The sequence below is a fragment of the Erpetoichthys calabaricus genome, chromosome 18, assembly GCF_900747795.2.
Source record: "Erpetoichthys calabaricus chromosome 18, fErpCal1.3, whole genome shotgun sequence".
Taxonomy (NCBI): Eukaryota; Metazoa; Chordata; class Cladistia; order Polypteriformes; family Polypteridae; genus Erpetoichthys; species Erpetoichthys calabaricus.
Window position 1 is genome coordinate 8201579 of NC_041411.2, and position 24682 is coordinate 8226260.

A 24682-nucleotide genomic window follows, 5' to 3' on the forward strand; every position below is an offset into this window, starting at 1 on the left:
ATTCTTTCGTTTTGCTTTAAACAATGCCTGACTGAGTATCACTTTAATGCTTATTGATAATGTCCCATGAACTATACCATTATATGGCCACTAGGTGGTGATCTTGTGCTAATGCTACATCCATTTATATTTTATTTGTACTACACAGACAGCTTTTTAAATTTGCTCTTCAGGCAGCTGTTCAGTAGCAGACCAAATTCATACTGCCTTCAGTGCAAAGCTTTGGGGTTGACTAAGTTTGCTATTTATGACATTTTCATTTTCCCTACTTTTTAAAGGTACCAAAGACACAATCAATGGAATATAAAGTAGGGGATACACATTTTGATAGCCCATCAAGAATACTGCAGTCCCTAAAGGTCATGGATGGGTTTCACAAGGTGAGTGTGTGTGTGTATGTATGTATGTATAATATATAATATATACACATTATCACACACACTATATACAGTAGTTGGGACATCTATGTAAATTGTTTGCTAATTACTTTACTTTGAAACCTATTACTTGTTCCCTGAAAAAAGCCAGTTTGTAATAATCTGAAATTTCTCTGTTTTTCCACTTTCTGCTAACATAAACTTTAAATTTAAACCTCTAGTAGTTTACATAACATTTCAGGTGTCATTCATTGCATTTCAACTGATTAAATTTGAAGAAAAACTGAGGTGTTCTAAAACTTTTGACTGTGTGTGTATATTATATAAAATATATAATTAAAAACTGGTCTGATAGCAGTACGCTGCAGGAATAATAACAAATAAATGTCCATGTTAAAACAAGACATCAACTTCCCAAAAAGAGTTCTGCATGTTTCATGCACTGTATATATGCTGGTAGCTGCACACATGGACACAGACATCAGTAACATTTTTATTAATATTTTACTTGCTTATTTTCTATCATTTTTATATTTTGTACACAAGGAATGAAGAAGGAATCAAATACAATCCTCCCGCATAACAGAACCAGCAAGTCTAAGACGGCCGCAGCACTGTTCTCCTCGCCATCCCCAGCTAAACATTCTGGCCCACAGAGCGACCATAACAAAGATACTCCTTTCATTTTGGGTGCAAAAAACTTTGTGCTCCAATTAGCATTTGCATACATTAATTACTGTTGCTACTTTTGTCGGATGCCTTTATTCAAATCTAGTTGGAGTTGGTAGCATTTTGTATACTTATTCCAATTGGTGCATACACAGGCAGGTGAAGTGACGATCTCGTGGTCACACAGTGTCAGTAGTGTGATTTGAACCCCAAACCTCAGGATATGAAGGTCTAATGGTGAATCAGTATTGAAGAATAAAGCGACATGTTAACGGCGTGCTGTTCGTTGCTTCATACACTCAGTCATACACCATGTTTGCCTTTCAAACATCCCAAAACCACAACCCTGCTAATAAATTATTTTAGAACAATCTTGTCTCATTTATGACAGGTTAGACCACACAGTCCCAATCAGTAAACACACTAACACAGTCTAATTAATTCAGTACAAGATAGTGCTTAATAGTAATAAGAGTTTACTATTTACCAAATTCTTCTCATCATTGTAAAGTATTGTCTATTTGGCAACTGCGTCTAAAGAAAAACAAAACCGTTTCAATACTGCATTAAGGGAGTTTGCATGGAAAATGGTGGATAAACTATAAAAAAAAACTCCTTATGGATTGGACTGGTTTGTAAATTTTGCTATGTTTTGTAATGAAATAAAATGATTTCCTGTCTGAGATTTCTGAGAAACTCCTTAAAGAAGATTGATATTAGTATATAATGAGCAGCTTTAATATGAAAAAATTCTGTCAAATCCTAGAATAACAGCAGGATGTTCCTTTATTTCAAGTCATCACACTGCAGTCCAGATCAAAGGTGATCCTGGTAGGGAGCTGACAAAGGAAAGTTTCTTTTGCCTCTTGGATTTATTAATGCAAATTAATGTGTTTTTTTTTTTTTCTTGGTATTTTGCCCTGCGGTGGGCTGGCATCCTGCCCGGGGTTTGTTTCCTGCCTTGTGCCCTGTGTTGGCTGGGATTGGCTCCAGCAGACCCTCGTGACCTTTAGTTAGGGGATATGACTGACTGGCTATTTTGTGCTACACTTTATTATCAGAACTCAACATGCATTTATTTTCTCTTTGTTTGGTGAATCTGACCAAGTTAAAACTTAAGTAAATGTCAGTTTAAACATCAGACGTTTTTACTAGAAACATTTATCAGATGTACAAACATTACCGTAGTATAGCATATCTAATGAATATGAACTAATGAGTGTGAAAGTGTTGTCCACAAAACACTCTGCAGCCACATATACAAACATTAAAGAATAGAAAGTCTCTCCAGCGCTAGTGGGTATTAGTGGAGTTTTTCATCGTTACTTAAGATCTGCCAATATTTATATAAAGAAATCTTGAAACACTAAAATGACACTTTTGATGAAAAAATCATTATTTAAAAAAATGTATGTGCATAAATATATATATATATATATTCACACACAAAGAAGTATGCATACATAAAATAAACACACATATTTGGGAAAATGTGAAGGTGCCGTATTTGGACTGCACTCTACTGTAATGTGCAGGTTTTTACAGCCTCAAAACTGTGGACACAAAGCATAGTTAAACATTTCAAACAAAGAACTTTGCAGTATGTTTTCAATAAATGCAATTAATATTGTGTAGTATTTCTATATGAAAGTTCAAGTGGGAAAAAGCAACAATCCTTCAGCTGCAGAGGCAAGAAAACCATGACCTGTGCAAATGTGTCCCAAGACCCTCCACAGTTCTGGCCTGCTTTACCAGCACAACTGAACTCCCACCTTTAAAAAGTAAGTATGTGAGATGACCATCAAAGTGTGTGTAAGACAATTCCAATAGAAAAAGATGTCTGAGCTAAAAATGGGCAAAAGTCATTACTGGCAGGATTTCCGTTATGTTTTAAGGACTAAGATGTCACGCAGAGAAAACCAGACGGGTACTCTATGCCATAAAATATTACATCTTCAATACAAAAATAGCTGTAAATATTTTTATGGTTGGGATTTGGTTCCATTGAGATATTCACTCTAACTTTGATGCAACCAAAAGTTAAAAAGATATATTATTTGGGAGGGGGAAAAGACAAGTGTGTTGAACGCCAGCAAATGATTGTGGCCTGGTGGCTAAGACACAGGATACGTTTGCTTATTCAAAGCCCACTTCTCACTCCATCACCCTGCCATGCTGCAGTGGCATTGGCCGACTCTGCTTATGAAATGTGCCTTGGAATGAAATTGACTGTATAATAACAGTAAATGCAAGGTGTCTGCACAAACCTCTCAGTTTAAAATGACAAAAGGTAACCAGACAGCCTAGCAAGTCGAACTGTGGTATTTCTTTTCTTCCCAGGCTTACCGTGTTGTCTGGTCCGGTGGGGCAGGTAGTCAGCGGTATGACCTTAGTATGATCAGGTGATCAACTCGCCTCAGATTTGCACTCTCAAAGTAAGCTGAAGGTAAAAGCAAACTTGCATTTTCACAGCCAGCCTAAACTCCACAAGTCCCAGGGGCCACTCGTTTTCAGACGTGTGTCTTTCTTTTTTTAAGTTTATTTTTTTCAGTTGGCCCTTTATTTTTCCCGTTAATTTCTCCAAACTTTAGCTGTCTTCAGATCTTGCATGGATTGTTGTGTATTATATTTTATTGAATTCTGTAGTGGCATTTAATAAGGAGGAGGACTTTAGAGGCCGAGAGGGCAGAGCTGCCAGTCTGTGGGCCAGATTCTGTCAAATGGAGACACAGCAAACTATGACCATTTGATAATTCTCAGAAAAGACTGCAATCACTTGGGAAGAGGCCAAAAGCAGATGTTTACTTCAATATTTTAATTCCAATTTAAAAGCTTTACAATGCAGATATTCATTTCCTTTGAAACTGAATGACACCATTTGTCCATAATAAATGTCATGCTGGAAAAAAATACTGTCTGGGAGTAAATCAGCACAGGACGAGATTACACGAATAAATGTTGAAATGCGGACCTACAGGCAGAAATACTGAAGCGCCACTGGACCTTCCATTAAGATGAAAAGCCGATGCCAGGTATGGAGTGTCAAGAGCATATTTCGATTTTCTGAGAACTCGGGGTGGGGGTGTAGTGGAGTTTCTAGAGCTGCCTACCCTCACCCACTCCTAGTGCTTGTAGCTCTTAAAAGTTAGTGATAGTGGCCATTTCAGCATCAAAAGAAACACACTGCATAGTTAATGGGAGTAAAAGGTGGCAAATCCCTCGTCTGAGCACTCCAATCCTCTTTATGAGCCCAGGGGGTAATGCGTCTGATCTTTGATTGGCTGCGTGTTTGCATCTGTTAAAGAGCTGCTTTTCAGCAAAAGATCACCATCGTTAAAGCAAATGGTCTAAGACTGACACCTCATCGATGAAGTCCTGGTGGTAAAACACAATCAATACACACATACAGCGGCATGATGGAGTGAGTGGAACACTGCTGGCCTGCCTGCGCTACAAGACGGGACACAAATGCACAGGCACATACTGCAGCTTTACACAGAAATGGCTCACAATGTTCAGTTTTCAAGCAGAGTTGACAGTAAGACAAGGTGAACTGCAGATACATACTTGTATGCAAACCGTCAACAACAGCCATATTGTCATCACTTAGACTACTGGTGAACGCCACCACCTTGCTGTTTCTAAAGGTTAAGGCCTAAGGCCCTCATGGTATCTTGATAACAACAAAAATGAGTCGAGAAGGACTTTAATTACATTTTTTCCTACTGGAAGTTACCTATTCCAAAGCATTTTTATTAACCTCTGATACTGACTTTCAGGATATTTATTTTTTGTCCAATCTCTAGATAATTGTATTTACTCACTGTAGCAGTTCTAGCAGACATATTCAATGCATAAGAATACAGAGGTGTGTGGCCCCTAGCTGAAAGCAATGCCAAGTGGCTGGTCTCCTGGGTGGACAACTTTTGCTGAACTGTTTCTGGCAAATCCCAGTGGGGTTGGCTTTAAAGTGGCAGAAGGATATTACAGTAGCAATACCTCAGTGTTAGGAGCACACAAGTCAGTCTTTCAGGGGCGCGGCGCTGCACTGTGTGACACCTCATAATGTTCATCACATAATGTGTAAAAGGGAGCAACTTCCTTAATGAACGCGGTGAAATCAAGCGTGAGAGCAGCCTCAGCATACATAAACAAATGTTCAACCCAAACCATTGTTGGATTTTGTTCCCTTTTATAGCCCTTTACCTGTGGCTTATGAAATGTGTGTGCAAAAGAATTCAAATTATCCAAGGTCATAATCGGCCAGTAGCGGGTTTCATGTAAAGGTCTTTGATTTAATTATATGTGGCACGACATTTCAAATTTGTGATAATTTTTCTGTTTCCTCATTAAGGTACAGTTACTTGGAATAGTCGGTCGTTCCATTCAAGGCAGTCGTCGTTGCCAGTGTAAGCTCCAGTCGCCCATGGCCCTCACCTTAGATAAGTCCATGTCCTGATTTAATTGTGGAGTGCTGTACATTAGTCAAGCTAACCCACATCACCTAATGAGACCATGTAATGGAATTGTGTGGTCACAGGCACAAGGTGGGAAGGAACCTTAAACAAGGCAGTGGCACATCACCACTGGGCATCCAGAAACCAGTCAAACAGCCATTTAAAAAATGGCAGACCAAGTCAGGTTTATTGATTGGGCTTGGTTGTGGGTTCACATCCCGCCACTGACACTGTGTGACCCGGAGCAAGTCACTTCACCTCTCTTGTGCTCCAACTGGAAAAAACAAAAGAAAATGAAACCAGTTGCAACCCATGTGTTGTAAATGGGCTGGGACTAAGGCATCAGACAAATAAGAAGGAAATAATAAAATCAAAAGCTATGAGTACATACCGGATTAGGTATTGTGACTTAACCAACACTTCTTCATACACACTCGGCCCGCAGCGTCCCCGTCCATGTTGTAGATTCACTCATTGTCTTACTTAAACTGCTTACACGCAGTGGGCTTTGGGCTCATCAGTGTGAAGCATCGCCAGCACATCTCACGGCTCCACAATGTGGCCTCAACTTTATACAAAATACTTCTTTGCAAATCTACAAATCCATCTCTGTTCATGTATGAAAATGCAATTTGCTCAGAATAAACCTTTAGAAAGACGTATTTTACACCAAGCCAGTTAGTGACATAGACATTGATAGCAGAAAAGACGTTTGCTGCCAGCATTGTTGTTTTAGCATTTATGGATTAAAAATTGAATTGTTCCATTTGCAAACATGTTAAAGGAATTCCCAGAGCTTTTTACTCAATTCTGCTTTTCCTCCAAAAATAAGGGCATGAATCAAGTGAATGGACAAAGATTTTCCTGTCACCCTTTAAAAGAACTGAAGTTTTTTATGGTTGCTCTACTCTCATTATAGAGACTTTTAAAGGGCAAATATCACAGACACTTAACTGGTCACTAATCCAAGATGGACTTACTGTATGTGCAGCGTATTAACAAATCTCAGCTGTCTGAGCAAGAGAAAAAAAAGAAACTCCAATGTGGACTCGAGCAGGTCTTACATTTCCACCATAAACATTAACTGACATTTATTTGATTGATGCTTTGATCCAAAGTGACTGACAACATTTGAGATACAACTGGTTCCGTTTCTTTTGGCCTTGTACTTGCAGCTCAGACAGGTGAAGTGAGTTGCTCGGGGTCACACACTGGTGTCAATGGTGGGATCTGAACCCACACATTTCCTCTGCGCCCACATGTATCCTGATATTGGAAATGATAATAATAATAATAATAAATGAACATATGGATACAGCCACACTTGTTGATTAAAACAGAACAAAGTAGTAGAGAATTATGTGTTTTGTACAGGTTTCAACTTTGTTTGTCTGAACTTCCCAGACTAGGTTAAGAAATGTCACAAAAAAAAGATTTCATTTAAAATCAACATCCTGCTGTCGCCCAGCTCCAGGAGGCCTAGTCTGCATCATGGAGGGCCACATGCCCAAGTTTGTATTTTTCTTGGTGCAAGTCAGAGGTCAAGCTGGCCGACTGCGTGAGGGTCTGCCCTGACGTGACGTGTCACTCCAGCTGAGGTTGCTTCCTGTCTCGTACCTAGTAACGCACGGCTTGGCTCTGCCTCTCCACCGCTGGGGCTTAAACTAACTAACTAACTACACTAAATGGCTTACTAGCAACCATCCCACTGATAGAAAGGTGCGTGTTTAGTGGACACTTACAATACAGACATAAAGAGCACAATTTTATGAGCTTTACACTTTGACCATTACGTGAGCTCGTCAAATACATGGACAGACTTCCTAGTTTATGAATTTGCTGTGTTGTTTTTCCAGTTTTATGAGGCACAAGACACGAACCAAACCTGGACAGGAAGCCAGTTCAGAATGCCTGTCACCTAAAAACCCCATCGGAGCAGAGCTACAATAGCCATTCTCCATCTCCATATTCTGTCCCATTCACATTAATTATCCATACGACTACTGTACCACATATAATATTTATTCCTATGTATATTCGATATGTTATTAGTTCTTTGTGTATATTTGTTTATGTTTCTTCTAAAGTTGTTAAAATGGAAACTGGGTAATTAAAGAATAATGAAAGTTGTCTTAATAAATATTGCCCTGTACTATGTGGAGTACATGTTCATATGTAAAACAGGGTCTAACGTGGAGCACACTGCTCATTAATTTCAAGGATAAAATATAAATTGGAGAAGTTGGGAAGATCATGCAAGATTTTCCTTACACAGGGCCACTTCTGGGAAACAGAGAAACTGAAGCAATGAAAATGGAATCGGTTAAGTAACCATACATTTACACTGGCAGGTGGTAATTTAAGGCCTCTTTACAGGCACTGTTTATATACGGAGACTAGCAAGTGGGCAGTGCAGAAACAGGCACACTCGACAGCACACAGGACTATTGATAGGATTTAATCAGAATGTTGTATTCTCTCTTGTAACAGCTTAATTGGTGTCCTTCTGTATATATGGCAATCAATAAACCAACAGCACATACTTTAAAACCTGAGTGGCACAACCAGGAGTCGTAATGGCTTCTCCTTCTGGAGATTGCAATATGTCATTATAAATGGCTCAAAATTGGAGAATTAAGAAGGGATTAAGAAAATATTTGTGATTCTGTGATGATGGACGTAACTGGAAGTTGCATGCAACTCAATCTGGCTTCACAAAAAAAAAAAAAAAAAACTTATTTGTTTGATTGTTATTAAATAGTTTGTATTGTGCAATAAACCCCAACATTTTTCTCTTTAAGAAACTGTTGATATCACACATTCTTCTCCAAAACTGGTATTAGTCAATGCATTTTCTGAATCAGAGGGGTCTAACAGAGGGTCCCCATTAATCTGAAACTTCAGCAGCACTGTCAAGCAGTCAACAACAAACACTGGACAATTCACAACATGGCCAGAAGGCCTACCCACGTGTGCGAACACACACACACACACACACACATAGAGAACCCCCAACTAGTCTGCACAGACACTGTGAGAACGTGCACACTTCCTACACACAGTGTATTTTCTCCAGTACTATTCTTCATACATTAAATGTGTGTCTAATACTAACTATAAAGTTGCCCATGTTGTGTGACTCTGAATTGATCTTTTACATTTACTGATTTACCTGATACTTTAACTAAATCAATTTACTATTCAAAAGATGCCAATGTGAGTAGTTCACAGGAATCTCTTGGGATCTTAACTCTGGGTTAAGTTACAGGGACTGAGTCTACAACCTTAACAGGCAAGCCACTTACATACTTACAAATGAAATTGGGGTAACTTAGTTAAAGCATCTTTGTTTTTTGATTACAGCAGCTAAGTTACCAAGGTAAACTGAGGACTGATGAACACATCAAGACTACATAAATGCAATTTCTAAACTAGACAATATGGTAAATCACCAAAAACATGACATCAATTAGTAGGTAACCAGAAAGGATAATAATGAGGACCAGTCTGTCTTTATAACACAACACCAACACCACATGCACACATTTACTGTATATGAAAAAAAATGGGCAGACTAAATTTACATCAGATGAAAGAATGTGAAGTTGGCACTATTATGAAACACAGTGACTTTCTTGACCATGATCACATATTAAGCCTTAGAACAGATTTTGTACATTTGATTTTGAAGTTAATGCAGATCCAATTGATTTTTAGGTAGGGTAGTGGCTCTGCAGCTAAGGGCTGGTAACTCGAAGGTTGCCAGTTTGAATTCTGGCAGTGCCAGAAGGAATACTACTCCACTGGGCCCTTGAGCAACGCCCTTAACTTGCAGTTTCTCCAGGGAAATAGTACAAATAGCTGACCCTAAAACTCTGAGCAAGTTATGATATGTGAAAAAAATTAATTCTGTATATAAGAAATTGCAAATAATGTAAATTATAATTGTATTTCATTTAGAACATGAAAAATCCAGTTTTTACAATCGGTTTATTCTGCTATTACTGTGTGCACCTTGTTCTTTTTCTGGGGTCTGCTTAGGTTTTCTCATAGGTACTCTGTAGTACTAGAGTGTTGTGCCATGTTAGTCATAATGGATGCAATGAGACGTCAAGCTAAATGACACCTTTTATTGGCTAACAGAACAGAATAAAATATGTAAGCTTGTGAGGCAGCTTAGGGCCCTTCTTCAGGCAAGTTGTGATTACAAGTTACCTGAAGAAAAAGACATAAGCAGCCTCAAAAGCTTGCATATTGTATTCTGTTCTGTTAGCCAATAAAAGGTGTCATTTAGCTTGACGTCTCATTGCATCCAAAGTTACTCAGAATTTTTTTAAGCAGGTTCAGTTAACTGGTACCTCCAGACGAAGGTATGTACAAAGTAAAGATTACAAAATGTACACAAGTAATTTAAAAACACTTTCTGTAATGTTTGTTTGACATTCAACATTGTGTAAAAATCCTGTAGAACTGATAGCAGCCAAACTAGTCTGCTGCTCAAACAACTACAGCCAAAATCCCAGGGCAGTACTGATGCACCCAAGCTAAGCAGTAAAATACCTATAAAGTACTTATTCTAAGAGAGTTAGCAAAACTTTCCTCAACAAAAGGACTCCAAAACAGCTGTAAATTGCCATTCTGCACCATTGTGAGTTATTGAGAATGGTATTATTTAACTGCCTCTAAAACTTTCTACATTTCTATGAACGTTGCACAGATTCATGCTTATCAATCTGTTGTTTTACAGTTCTTATTTTGTGTAATGCATCATAAAAACAATTTTAACAACCAATAGCTTAACTAGCTAGAAATTTTATTGGTGTCTCCATCTTTTGTAAATGACCTTTTTTTTTTTTATACTTCATTGAAGGCAGGACAGTAAATTACTACTACCGGTAAATTAGCACAGAAACTGCGTGAAATATGGGCAAAATTTTGGTGTAGTTGTTAAATTTGCTGCCACACAGAACAGTATTCTTTATTCAAATGCTGTCCCTGTCCATTGTCTGTCTACAGGGAGTTTGTAAATTCTCCCCTTTGCCTGCATGGATTTTCCTCACACATCCCTAAAGATCTGCAACTCTAAACTGGCCCCAATGAGTTGAGTGCGAAACAAAGCAGTAGAGTCTTAAGCCAGCAGACTGCTCATTGCTCTACAAATTCAGATCCTACATTTTTGTAAGCACATGGGAGCAGACATGAGTTTGGATAGACTGTGGATTTGAATAGCACAGGACAGAGGCTGTCTGCATTATATGCACCAGGTAAAGTCAAACAATGAAGAGCACCCAGCAGGATGGGAGAAGATAGCATCTGAAAAGCTCAAACTATTGAATGAATTTGAAATTCAAGAACATGGCTTTCCTTTCGAGTCTACGACTTTCTCCTGTACTGCTAAAGAACTGTTAAGTGGCCTGTCTTACTCCCATGACACACCACCTCCCTTCTCCTATCTGAGAACATGAATATTACAAGTACTGGGCTTTTCAGGGGGAATATATATAATAAGGTTAACAATCACATGTCTAGACAGCCCAATACACAAAATTCAGACCCCACAGCACACAATACATTTGTTTACCTTTTTAGAAACTGACTTTATTCTACACAGGATTACTAACACTACCACAAAAAATACATTTTAAAAAACAATTTTTCCTTGTTCACCAGGATATTTCTAAACAGTATTTTAATAAGACAACTATTTACTAAAAGATTTATAAATAAATAAGGAACGTTTCTATTATGAAATGTTGATTTCTGATATTGAAATGATCACTTCATACAGTATTTTGTTTTGTTAGAAGAATGACACTATTCTTTTTACATTTAAAAAACTGAAATTTTATATAATGTATACACTGTAAAACGTTTTGCCCTTTTATATAAGCAAATAAAATAACTGTTTTGAAGTTATTCTTGAATCTTATGATCTTGTGAATAATAGAAGTATTTTGCATTTGATTAAATGACTGTGTTTTTCTTAGTCCTCTAAGCAATAACAACATTTTACAGAGCACTCAAACAAGGTAAAAGAGTGCATACATTATAATCTGTAATATCAAATAATGACAAGCTAAACAATTTAAAATTTTGCCAAATATTTTTGTATAATTCAAGGATAAATCCTTTAGTGTGTGTCTCCTACTGCTGGTTTGAAGTCTGTTTGCCAAAAAAGGGATAAGAACTTAAGGGAAAAATAATAGATGAAAATTTTCTCAACTTTTGGGTTCATCCCACATAACTCAACAGTATTTTTCACTTGTAATTATTATTTCAGGTATCTCCTAACCAGTGATTTAGATGATTTTTAGGTAGTGAATAGTATTCTTAATATATATGCAATAAATAAAAATATTAAAATTATAGATATATAAAAATCTACACAAGATTATTAACACATTTAAAAGCTACTTGTTTTCTTTCTTTCATGAATGAATGATTCATGCTTATTCATTTGAGTCTTCATTAAAACATTGAAGAAAAATATGACTGAAGACAAAGTAAAATTATCAACGGTGGGCAATGTCACAGTAATTTATTCTTTACACCACAGAAACAGCAGTAGGTTGTAAAATTATCAACAAAAATTGCTCTATGAACTGAAGTATATAAAAGTTAAATGTATGTGACAGGAGTAAAACAGAACAAATGCCTTAAATTTGTTAGTAACGTTTAAGGTTTGTGAAAACCTTTAGAATAACATTTACATATTTGACTATGTGATCAACTGCTTTTGTGTTAAATTCCAAATTGAATGCCCATTTTTAAAATAAATATATAAAACAGTTGCTTTAATCAGTAGTGCCTTGTGCCAGGTTTGCATTAACAACTTTTATACAATATTAATTATCCATAACATTAAACTGTAAACTTTAAAACCAATCACAAATTGTATGCATTGTCACAGTGTTTACATGAGCTTTAAATTCAGAAGACGTCCTCTTTCTCAACAAGGAATCGCCCTTCACTGTTTGTTTAAAAGTCTGTTAGCAGTTAATAAAGATGCATTTCCTCAAAGGTGCTTCCTGTGGGGACTATATCAATGCTCTGTTAAGTTTCTTTGATTTCTCTGTCCACCAATGGCAACAGCTGGTTCAACTACTATTGTGTCACATCAAAGGAAAGAAATGGATCTTGAGATCCCGCCCACATTAGAATTCCCTTAAAAGTGATGCATCTCAACTTTGCCACCTAAAATCACTCACTGGCCTTTCTACAATACTTCTGGGATTAAATATACTGCAAGGATTCCTTTTGGAGAGATACGCTACTGGAAAAAGGGAGACATGTACTAAGACTGTTTTGTATTCTTTCAAATTATCAACTGAAACAAAAAGGGATTTTTTTTTTCTTTCATCACCACAAAAATGCAGCATTCATGCGGTAAGTTATTCTTTTATCATACTATGAAAAATATTGTGTATCATGAAAGAATTTTAAAAAATAAATTGAGCAAATATTCACTAGTTTATGGTTGAAATTATACATAAGTTTAAAATAAAATATATAACACTGAAAGAGTATGCATTTCTAAAAATTTAAGTTTATTGATAATAATGTAAAGTTATCTTAAATCTGTAAATAATTAAGGATTCCATATAATTACCACTCCTATGTAAAACAGTTTTGGAATTACTTAAAACAATAATTATGTTTTTAAATTTTAAGCTGTCTTATGATATGATTTAATTACATTTAAAATGACGACTACTCTTGGAGTACAATAACTAAACCTTGGTCATTCTCATTCCTTCTGCCAGATCTAAAGCCCAACTTTAGCATTCCAGTCCCTACCTTACCTCCAACAGCACCCGAGTCCTACTCACAAACAAATGTCAGGATGAGTCTGGAAGACTCCAACCTTTGGAAAGCATTTCATGAGTGTGGCACAGAGATGATTATCACTAAACCAGGCAGGTAAGAAGTGAAAGTGAACTACTCTAATTGTAAACATTCTGGAGCACACTGGAATTCACAGCAGATAGATAAACAAGGAACAATGAAGACTTTCCTAGCTTTCTTGCCAGTCACCCAGTTCTAGGTGCAGAGGATGATATGAACTCCGTTTAGTTGCTTTTAGGCCATCTTAAAACCCAGCTAATAAATATCTTCTTATTTTCTTTTCAAGGCGTATGTTTCCACAGTGCAAAATAAATGTTACCGGTCTAATACCATATGCCAAGTACATCTTGCTCATGGATCTAGTACCAGTTGATGGATTTCGTTACAAGGTGAGGAAATGTATGGTTATTTCATCCTAGGATGCACATAAACATTTTAAAAGAACACTATGCTGTATAAAGTTAACATTAATTTTATATAGTCTCTTAAAATTAAGCATTACAGTTCATGTGAACTGACCTCAAAAATAGAATTAAGAGACAGATATTAAAGACCATTTCTTTCCTTGTTTCAAGCCTACCATGGCAAGTTCACTCTCAAAGAAAATACTGCATTTCAGTCATTACAATTGTCAAAAAAAACCATTTTAACACTGCCTGCCAGACACAGAATGTGGAAGCAAAATCAGAATTATTATAATGTATATACTTTTCTCTGAATACTGCAGTTCCCAATTTCACATTTTTTTTCTGCCTTGTATTTTGTTCACAGTGGAATAAGGACAAGTGGGAGGTTGCTGGAAAAGCTGAGCCCCAGCCCCCTTGCCGGACATATATTCACTCGGACTCTCCTGCTGCCGGCAGCCACTGGATGAAACAACCAATTTCATTCCTCAAGGTCAAACTGACCAACAACACTCTTGACCAGCATGGCCATGTAAGTCATTTCTTTATCACATCTTCAACATTATCACATAAGACAAGATCAAGAAAATTAAACCTTTATTCTACTGTTCTCTCTTAGATTATTCTACACTCTATGCATCGTTACCAACCCCGGTTTCACATTGTTCAAGCAGATGACCTTTTCAGTGTTCGCTGGAGTGTGTTTCAGACCTTCACCTTTCCTGAGACAATTTTCACTGCAGTTACTGCTTATCAAAACAGCAAGGTGAGAACTAATATACATTTTTATCAGTGAAAATGCATGTCTGAGCAATGTGTTCATCAGAAAAAGTAGAAATGTTTACAACAATGGCAAAATTACATTCTATATGCTGTCATGGCTCGCTGCTACATTTTATGAAAACAAAATGTACCATAAATATATTTCAAGTGCTTAGCATACTGTACAATTTCTCAATGACGCTGAAACTATTTGCCTACATTGACCATACAGAAGTATGCCTGTAAGAATTAAACAATGGTTATTGTACCATCTAATGCTTAATTTTAAAATACATATTTATTATTTTTTTTTAATTTGAAGGGGAAGATTTATCTTGTTTTTTTTTTTTTATTCATGACATAATACAAATGATTCATTTACATCTCTGCCTACTACTTTCCAGATAACTAAACTAAAGATTGATAATAACCCCTTTGCCAAAGGCTTCAGGGAGCAAAGAACCAATACAGTAAGGTAGGTGAAGCCCTCTTTGTAATTTATATTAGTACTTTACAGAAAACCATGCACCATGCTTCAGGTCTCTGGATATCAATCAATAAGAAATCAGACATAAAAATGTACATTTTCCTTTTTGTAAACCAGCAGACAACGGTCACTCAGAGCTCATGTGCGGCCAGAAAAGGCACAAAAGAGACAAAGCCCACTTAAAGATGAAGAGGAGGAAGAGCAAATGCAGTCAGGTTTGTATTCTTCATTAATGAATAGCTTTTTTATTTACATACATACAGGACTTTTGACCTATAGCTCCAAGGACTTAAATTCAGCTCCCAGCATGGTCATTGTCTTTGGAGAAAGCACATTCTCCCTGTGTCTATGTATCCATTCTACAAATTATCTTGTTTCCTCCTACACCAAATAAACACAAGGAGTTTAATTAGAGTGTACCCAGATATGGGCTGGCATCCTCCAGGATTGCTTCCAGCAACCTCCTTGCCTGTAATAGTAAAAAGCAGGTTCAGTAATTGTAAAAATGGAAACATTCAAATGTAAATCATTTAATTTTGATTATTGTTCAATTCAGACATGTATTAAGTTACTAAAAATATATCAGATTTTGTTTGCCCCTGTTAAACTGAAAATGTGTTCACAATATAATACTGACATAGATTAGTATTATTATTGGCAACAATCCAGTCAATGTAATTTTTTTTATTTTTTTTTGGTACAGAGTTTCAAAGACCTTTCTACGAAGGTTATAACCAAGAAGAGGTAGTGTCAAAATCCAAAGATGCCTGCCCTGTGAAAGATGAGAGATTCTCCCCCTGGGGATGTGAGCAAGAACATTCAAACAATGTCCGGACTGAATCACCACACAGTTCAGAAACAAGAGACATTTATAATACAGAACAGCTGGTGCCAGGGCCCACCTCTTATCATCCATACAGGTAAGCCAAAAAAAAAGAAAACTTATTTCTGTATGATTGCACAAGACAAATTAATTCAGTTTAAGGTAAATAGGTGGTAAATTTTTGATTTTCTTTTCCAACAGATTTCACGGTTTTGGAAAATCACCCTCCCCTTCTTCTTCAACCTCATCACAGAGTAGCAGGCGGCCAAGCTTCAACTCTAGACCATCTGATGTAGCCACAGTACCAGAACAAGACAACAAGAACTGCTCACTGGACACAATGCCTTCTTCTTGCCCAGTGTCACTGGCACCTGCTCCCAACACTCATCAAGATTACACAGGAATGTTAAACATGGCTTTAGCACCAGCGCCAAATAAACCTGGTGTTATCAGTCACATTTATAATCATTATGGCGCAGAGCAAAGCCTCACCCAGTGGAATGGGCCACCGCATAGTCAATACGGTTCTTCCAGCTTCTCGGCACCCCATCATCCTTCAGAATACAGTACTCAGAGCATGCATCATGGCTATCACCATGGAAATATGGCTGACTGGAGTCAATATCCACTGTTTTCATATTCTTGTTGGTAAAACAAAGGAAAAATACTAACAACTAAAGAAAAATAGTAAATATTGCTGCTCTGATTCTCCTTTCCCACTAGCTGGTAAGGAATAGTATATGTTTGGGGGGGTTAATGGTGTGTGCATCAATCAACTGAGTAAGCTTTGAATATTTGAGAAAGTTGTGCTTGAAGCAAATCTATGGACCCAAAACTTAATATAAAACATGTGACAAATAACTTTCTGGTATTAAATACATACATATGTACATATCTACATAACTGCAGCTAGAGAAAAAAATAATATATATATATATATGTCACTTTCAAAAAGTGACCGCTTTGCTTTTACCCTTAAGATATGCCCTTGTATCAATAGTACCAGCAGTGTTTTGAGAGCAATTTTGTTTGTAAAATATTCATTTATTTTGTCACCTTTAAGCTGCTTTTGTATATTTTTGTTGAACTGCACCAGGCTGTTTTATTGTTATTGTGCATTGTTGTTGTTATTTATTTTGCAACATTAAATATATTATTTTTGTAAAAAGTTATGTTTCACAAAAACAAAAAAACCTTCTATAATGTGTGTTGTATTAGGCACAATGGCTGGGAAAAAACACAATAAAATCAAAGAGAATACAATTCTGCTGGTCTTGTATAACTTCCAGTGTTTTCCAGTTGTGCCTTTAAGATGAGCTCATGAAACATACATAGTATGAACTTAAGGTTTGGGTTAACACGGACCTCCCAGTAAACATTCAAATGGGTTATACTTGACTACAAAAGGAAGGTATATTATAATTACTGTTGTCTTGTGTTCAATAACATTCTTACCTGCATGTCTAAGTCAAAATAAACTGGTATCAAAATAACATTTTGTTAACAGCAATGTTTAGTTTAGTTCTTTAACAACTTTTTATTAAAAATACCCATTTTATAAAAATTGATACCTAGAGACTGTTACAACTATAGTAAATTGAAATTGTTCAGCTTTGCCTTATGCACTATTAGACTGTAAAAACAAATCAAACCTGTGAAGTAATTTAATTGACTGTTGTAATTAGGGTGCTTGTGTCATATCCTAATTGAGGTCTCTAGTTATTTCCTTCTAAGATTCAACTAAACATTTGTCAGAAGGAAAAAATACTGCTACCTGATTTCTGTTTATTTCCTTTCAGAAAGGTACAATTCAAAGAACACAATATATTAAGTTTTCTGATTTAAAAAAGTGAGCTATTCCTGCATTGTAAGCTTTAACTCATTAGAATTATATACAATTATTATAATGACATAGATTGTAAAGGTTTATTTCCTCTATTCCTAACAATGTATACATTTTGTTTAGATCACAGTTAATTTACCCTTTTCCCCAGATAGTAAAACCCTAATTATTTAGTCACAACCTCCATTCTAGGAATTTATGAGCAACTATTTGTGTAACAATTGCCAACAACATTAGAAACAAACCACTTGACAATATTCACATGTATGATCATCACAAGGTTTATTTGGAAACCAAATGAGTTTACCTTTGTATTCTAATTACATCAAAACATAATCTTTTAATCTAACTTTGAAAATGCTGGTAAATTGTGGTACCTGCTTAATATACTGTAAATGTTCTGTTCCATCTTTCCAAACATGTAGGTTTTATAACCTTAAGTCCACTATGAAAAATGTGAATTGAACAGATAAAATATTTCAATCAAAGACCAATTATGAGTAAATTGTTTTATTTTTCAAATAAAATTGGTACATATTTCTAATTAAGATATTCTCATGAACAGGTTTCCCTATAATCCGTAATTAGATAACCAAGAGAGCAAAATGTCAACTAGCTGAGACAATTTTAAATATGATAATTAACTTTCAGAAAATATTGAATCTGTATGTATAATACAATGGGATATAATATATTAATATTCCCAAAAGATGCAAGTTTTTAAATTTATTTTAAATATACCTTAATAGAGAGTATAGGAGAGACAGTGTTAGCTGAATAAAATAAATGCAGAGAGATTTTCCTAGAACACCATCTGTATGTTCTGATCTAAATCAATATCACAAAGCTAGACTTAATATTAAAGAATAGTGAGAGCCTCATTTACCTAAAAAAAAATTAAAAGATACTGCTAAATACAAACGAGAATATAAATAATGCAACAAAAATACTTAAATTTTAATATAATTTACTTATATTAGTAAAAAAGGAGACTTAAGCACATCAAGGTTTTATAATTTTAGCATCAAGTTTGAAAGTTTGCTTTTTTTGGTTCAGTTTTGCAAGCTTACAGTAGTACAAGATTCTGTATTTTTAGAAGAAATCATTATTTTGGACTGCATTAATGTTTAACAGAAATTATCAGCAAAATATTACAAAATAGTAGCATACACAAGAGTTGAACTTTAGAATAAAAGAGAAAAAAAAAATATTTCAAGTGATAAAATAAGACATCCAAACTAACAGTTGCTGTGGTACTGTACATAGCTCCAGATGGTAATGGATGGCATGGAAATAAATAAAAACAAAAGCAATTGTTCTAAGAATATCTCAACTTCCTCATTTGTGAGGTACAACAGGATCTGCCTAGAAAGCTCCACAGAAAGGGAAACAGTTGAACTCATCTAAAAACATAAGGTGTGCAGATACAGATAAGAGATAGAAACATTAATGTGGTTTAAACTACCTATATAAGTATAGAAAATGCATTCTAGTGTTTCATGGCAACCAAAATTAACAAGATATGTCAAAACTCTGTGCTAGGAGATCTTTCTGCTTGTCAACAACTTGACGCAATATACTACACCTGTTTACAACATATGTAGAAATTCAACTTATATACACTCTTCCAGGATAAGATTTGATTTTCATTAAGAGGTATAATTTTGACAATTCACTCAGGAACTGTATATATTTTAGAAGATTTGCCTCCTTTCACATTGTTCTGAAAACAAATGCCAAATAATATCAGTTCTTTAAAGTGGCAGCACTTCAGCTCAGCCATGAACTTAAATCTCTGTACATAAATCAAATACTTCTCTACTGAACAGCCATTTGTCCATAATAAAACCAATCTATAGTGATATTATTATAAATTATAATTCTCATTTGAAAAATTTCAGAATATTAACAAAATTCAGAGTCTCTGTGTTTTTCAACACTATTACCTTAATATTTCCATAAGTCCATCAGGCTCTACTTTATTTAATCAAGTTTAAAGGGCTTCCATTTAAGTCACACTTGCAGTTAAAAACGTAACTACTCGAATATATTAACATTATTCTCTGTTAACTTCTTAAACTGAAAAAAATACAGCATTGCGTGCATGGTTTTCATTATAATAATCTCTTGGTTACTAAACGTCTTTGACATTTTATTAATGTGTCACCTCAACCAACTTTCGTTTAGTGTACTTACTGCAAATCCTAGAGAGAGAGAAAAAACAGCGACGCCTTCTTCTTACAAAAACGTGAAACGGGGAAATTTCAGAATACATGTAAATGCGTGAAATCAGACCTTTGGTTTGCACATCACCATCAGGTTAACATTTAGGAAATTTGTTTACCCTTAACTTCTCATTTTTATTTCAAATTCAGGGTTTGAATTATGTCTTGTAAGTCAGGGAAGCTCATCTAGGTCATTTTACATACTGTCGGGCTGGGAGTACAAAATAAAATAAAGATAAAATGCTAGACTGTAAAGATGTAGGGCAGATCTGTAAGTAACTGTCATTTCTCTGAGTAAATCAGAGTTACCGGCTTTGTAACAGACCTGTTTTGCTTAATATGAACGACATAAATGGCATTTTCATTGGACGCATATTGCAATTTTATTTCCTGTAGTATTTTCTGTACATGGTTACTTAATGTATTTCTTAGTAAAATACATGCCATTTCCAGATCTCAGAAGGCATTAACCATTTAATGACTTAAGCGTAAAATGAGCTGCTACATGCGGAGTAATTGTGGTCCGGCCAAATTGGAAAGTTATCAGCTCTCAAAACACGGCCTGGAGAAATCGCGCTGTCGTTTAAAACTGCTTTGCAAAACCGAAATTGTCGATGCTTTACTTGTTCTTTTTTACGTTGTTGCCTGTTGATTGAACGTCAATAATAATGTTCCCGAGTGCCTTCCGGATGTTTAATGTAGAACAAAATACATTTATTCAAGACTGACAGGTTTTTGTTGCTTTTCATCCAGTTGAAAAATAACGAGCGCATAGCAGAACTGAAATGGAGATGTCACTTATAATGAATATTCGTGACCAAAAAAAAAAAAAATTAAAATTACACTAGAGACCTCACAAACATTTATGATGCTCATGCCCCACTATCCTATCTGAATGGGCTCGTCTTTATTCCTACAAAAAAATCTACTTTTTTCAAATTAATTTATTTGTACATATTAATACATTTACCTTCATTTTTAAATAACAGACTTTTTAAAATGCTAAATGCGTATTACGTACACATAAACATTATATCAAACCAGTAGAAATATGTTACACAAGGAAAAATATTAGTAAAATAAACATAGTTTTAGTTTTAAATTTATGAAAATGATCTAATTCTCAGTGTAAGAAAGAAAAAGAAAATTAATTAAAACACATTTATATTGTTGGAATGTAAAGCTAAAATTCTGTGAATACTGACAAAGTTTTAGAAAGTTTCTTAAGGAAAAAAAAAAATCACATTTTTTCTAAGCCAGCATTTTCCAGTACAGGGTGGCCTAAAACTGGCAGGCTATCCTTGTAGCAAGGCGAACAGATTAGGAGGCCGTTTTTAATTGAGATGCCTGTCTAGGTTATGTGCACTCAATATAAACCAATGGACATTCATCACTAACCCAACTCATTTGTCTGGGACATGGGTAGAAAATGCGCATCATTCTCTTGGTGTCTGTACAGGTTACCCTTTAAAAACTAATTTTTGCTTGAAAGGTAGACACAATGTGTCTATGAAAGAAAAAAAGTCATGGATTCAAACTTAAAAACCATACTTAAGTTGGATATTTCATTTATGTCCCTTTTAAATCCTGATATCTATGAAGGCCCCCCTCACCATATTCTGTTGCTTGTTTATAAAACACAAACAGTATAAATTGTTAGAAATGATTGACACACCAAAATAACTAAAGTGACCTTCAAAGTCAAAAAGATACTGACCATAACACCAAAAAAAATGTAAGTGCTCTGATTTCTTTGTTTAATGAGTAAAAAAAAAAAATCAATCCTCCTCTAAATTAACGAAAGCCTGCATACCAGCAGGGGAGCATTGTTTCAGGGACAGTAGGTCGGGAAAAACAATAAAGGTAAGTGAGGGACTTCAGAGGCAGACCTCCCCACCCCTCCCCTTTTCTTTCCATATCCTGTGTTTGTTCATTACAACCTTTTTTCCCCTACCAAAAGAACCAAGTACATACAGGAAAACAGAAGAGTTAATAGCCACCTTTACCTGTTTGGAATAAAGGGCATGTTCCTTTCTGGTTGTGACATGTACACCAGGAGTGAGCGGGAATATTAGAATATCATAAATCTGTATATTTACACATAGATCAATCTAGTTGTTTTTATAAGGTCAGAAAAAAAATGACAACATAGTATGGCTTTAAAGGGTCACATTTTGCACATGATGCACTTATTCATTTGAGAACTGATTTGCATCTTGCCCTCACAGTTTATGGAATGTCTAACTATATTTACCACAAAAATATTAAGAAATGGGTAGCTGAGAACAAATTAAAAATTAAGCAGCCATTCATTTCCTTTATTTAGCTTCATGTACATAATACACAGTACATAAACTATACATTTATACATATACATTTTCAAATAAATTCTAAGACTGATCTAAATTCTGTCTGGCTATAAAATGGAGATTAGTAAATAAGTTATTGTGTATAGTCTTATTTGGTTTATGTTGCAATTTGCTTTCTGTAGGAAGGTTAATGGAAAGGAAAAAAAAAACTTACACACATAAAGAATAAAAGACTGGGGAAAACAGATTAATCGGCCATAGCAGGAACTGTTCTTCTGTGCCAATCCCCCCTGTGAACAGAAGAAACCACACTTATTCACAGAGATTTTCACATCTATTTTGGAAGGACACAACATGTTAGTTGTTTTCTTTAATGAACTGTCACTACATTGCCCCCAAGTTAAAATAATATCATAGAAATTGAAAGAAAACGATTATAAACTTTGTATACATATACATACCCACCTCAAAAATCTCCATATTCCTAGTGTAATCTAGTTTCCAAGACAGTCTTAGGTGGGTTGAATGAACACACATCATTTTAAACTCAAGCATTCCTGACAAAATTTGGCACTACATTGAATTTTCCACATTTGCTCTTCCAACTGATGTCATACATCAATACTCATGCAAAAATAAAGCATTTCCTTAAATAACTTTATTATGTATTGTTATGGACATCATTGAATAGCAAGAAGCAGACATCACCAGGTCTTGAATTTGCATATGCACATATCAGATGTCTAAAAAGCTGTGTTACATCACAACTTCTGCTGATTTGCCCACAACTACACCTGCTCCCCCGAAACACTAAACTGCAAAATAAAGACATTTTGGTTTACTAATTTAATAGTTGCAAAAACTATTATGAAGCCTGTTTCATCAGATTAAACTCTATACTGTGTGTATGATGCTCTGTATATGTTCTACACAATGTAGGCTTTGAACTCAAAATTTGATTGCACAGTGAGTTTGCCATTGAGAAAGCTATAATGCACAATGCTAGCACACAATGTTTTTTGCTCTTCTCTATATTAGTGTATATGTAATGTAAATAATACAATTAAAGAATAAATGTTAAAAACTTACCAATAACTGAAAAACAGCGTAAAACATATTTTAAGACCTGGTTTGCAATGCTGCCATACCAATCCAGTGTCTTGGATTTACATATAGGTCAGAACACTGTCTGTGCAGAATTTGCACAAGTTCCCCATTTTGAGGTTGTTTTCTCTAAGGACACTGTTCTCCTCTCATATACAGAACATAAGAATGTTAGACTGACTGGAAAAACCAATTTGGCCTAGTATGAGTGAGAGTGGATATGTAACTTTGTTCAGCACTTCACCAGTAAATGCAGTTACAAAGTTTACATGTACTCCTTATGTAATTAGTAAAGACACAGATTTGTTTAAACAGATAGGAAAACAAAGTAGTTTGAAACTAACATAAACAGAACCTAACTATACTGTCTATTAAAAAAGCTGAACTACAGCCATTTGACAATAGAGGAAAGGAGAATGTAAATTCTGTAACCTGATTTGGTGTCCATGTTTGTTTTTTACTATGTACCCATTTCTTTTGGATGTACTGTGGACTAAGTGGATTTTAAAAAAAGAAAAACACAACAATGAATCACTTTTATTGTTGCAAAAAAACAAAAGATACAATCTTGAATCACATTGGGAGAATCAAAGAGAATGTCATGTTGTGCCTAGAGCCTGTAAATTATCACAAGCATCACAGTTGTGAAAAAAACAATGTGACAAAAGGCAGCTTCCAAGGATTGGGGAGGGGGGAAAAAAAATCAGGCATCTGCAACCATATGGCAAGTAAATTAAGAGGTCATGAGTGTCCCCTGGTGGGCAGTTTCTGCCTTGCAGTGAAGCAATAAGGATTAAAACAATGAATAATAAATAATACATCAGGCACACAAAGCAATAAGCAGTGTATACCAGTAACAACATATTGTCACATCAAATTAAAAGGATTACAAATGAAGACAAAAAACTAAGAAACAAGGCCACGGTCTTCCACAAAATCTTTAAGAAGGAATCGCACGCATGCACATACTCACTAATCAGCCTTTGGAATCATCTTATGCTCTTATAGAACAAAACTAGTCCAATATACTGAGTTTAACTGCTAAAATAGGGAATACCTAAGTTTAATATATTTATAACATTAAAAGTTTAAGTTTAAATGCAAGCATAGAATAGTCAATAATAAGCTATAGCAACAACATAGGATAAGAACCCATGTCTAATCGCTCTGCTTTTTGAGATTTGAATCGTAATGAGCCTGCTACCTCTGTGCTGCGGTCAGTTTTAACAACAGTGCAACAAAACTGCAGAATGGTGTTCTCCACCACGTTTCCTCAGCCAAGAGGATACAGTAAATGACGAGATTCTTTTCAAGTGAAAACTCTGTTTACATATACATTTCCAATTTGTATATTCTCACCTGGTATTCAAAAACTCT

The 24682-nt window shown here is 35.4% G+C and overlaps 1 protein-coding gene across 3 annotated transcripts; it reads left to right on the top strand.

The window, feature by feature from the left end:
• Nucleotides 1-105: 105 nt before the first annotated feature.
• On the top strand, nucleotides 106-17087 carry tbx16 (T-box transcription factor 16). 3 transcript variants are annotated; one of them, XM_028824569.2, is made up of 10 exons: nucleotides 106-380; nucleotides 12596-12889; nucleotides 13267-13423; nucleotides 13635-13737; nucleotides 14120-14284; nucleotides 14372-14518; nucleotides 14919-14989; nucleotides 15119-15216; nucleotides 15705-15921; nucleotides 16026-17087. In XM_028824569.2, the coding sequence occupies exons 2-10, from the start codon at nucleotides 12874-12876 to the stop codon at nucleotides 16474-16476; spliced, it is 1425 nt and encodes a 474-aa protein (XP_028680402.1). In that variant the 5' UTR covers nucleotides 106-380; nucleotides 12596-12873; the 3' UTR covers nucleotides 16477-17087. The 3 variants fall into 3 exon arrangements, with proteins under 3 accessions (XP_028680402.1, XP_028680403.1, XP_051777303.1); XM_028824570.2 differs by having other exon boundaries at nucleotides 15122-15216; XM_051921343.1 differs by lacking the exon at nucleotides 106-380 and having other exon boundaries at nucleotides 11881-12889.
• The last annotated feature ends 7595 nt before the right edge of the window (nucleotides 17088-24682 follow it).

Bases quoted from the DNA above. Each gene is read 5' to 3' on its own strand.
- tbx16 (XM_028824569.2), top strand. The intron at 13,738-14,119 runs GTGAGGAAATGT...TTTTGTTCACAG, and splicing joins TTGATGGATTTCGTTACAAG to TGGAATAAGGACAAGTGGGA. The intron at 14,285-14,371 runs GTAAGTCATTTC...GTTCTCTCTTAG, and splicing joins CTCTTGACCAGCATGGCCAT to ATTATTCTACACTCTATGCA.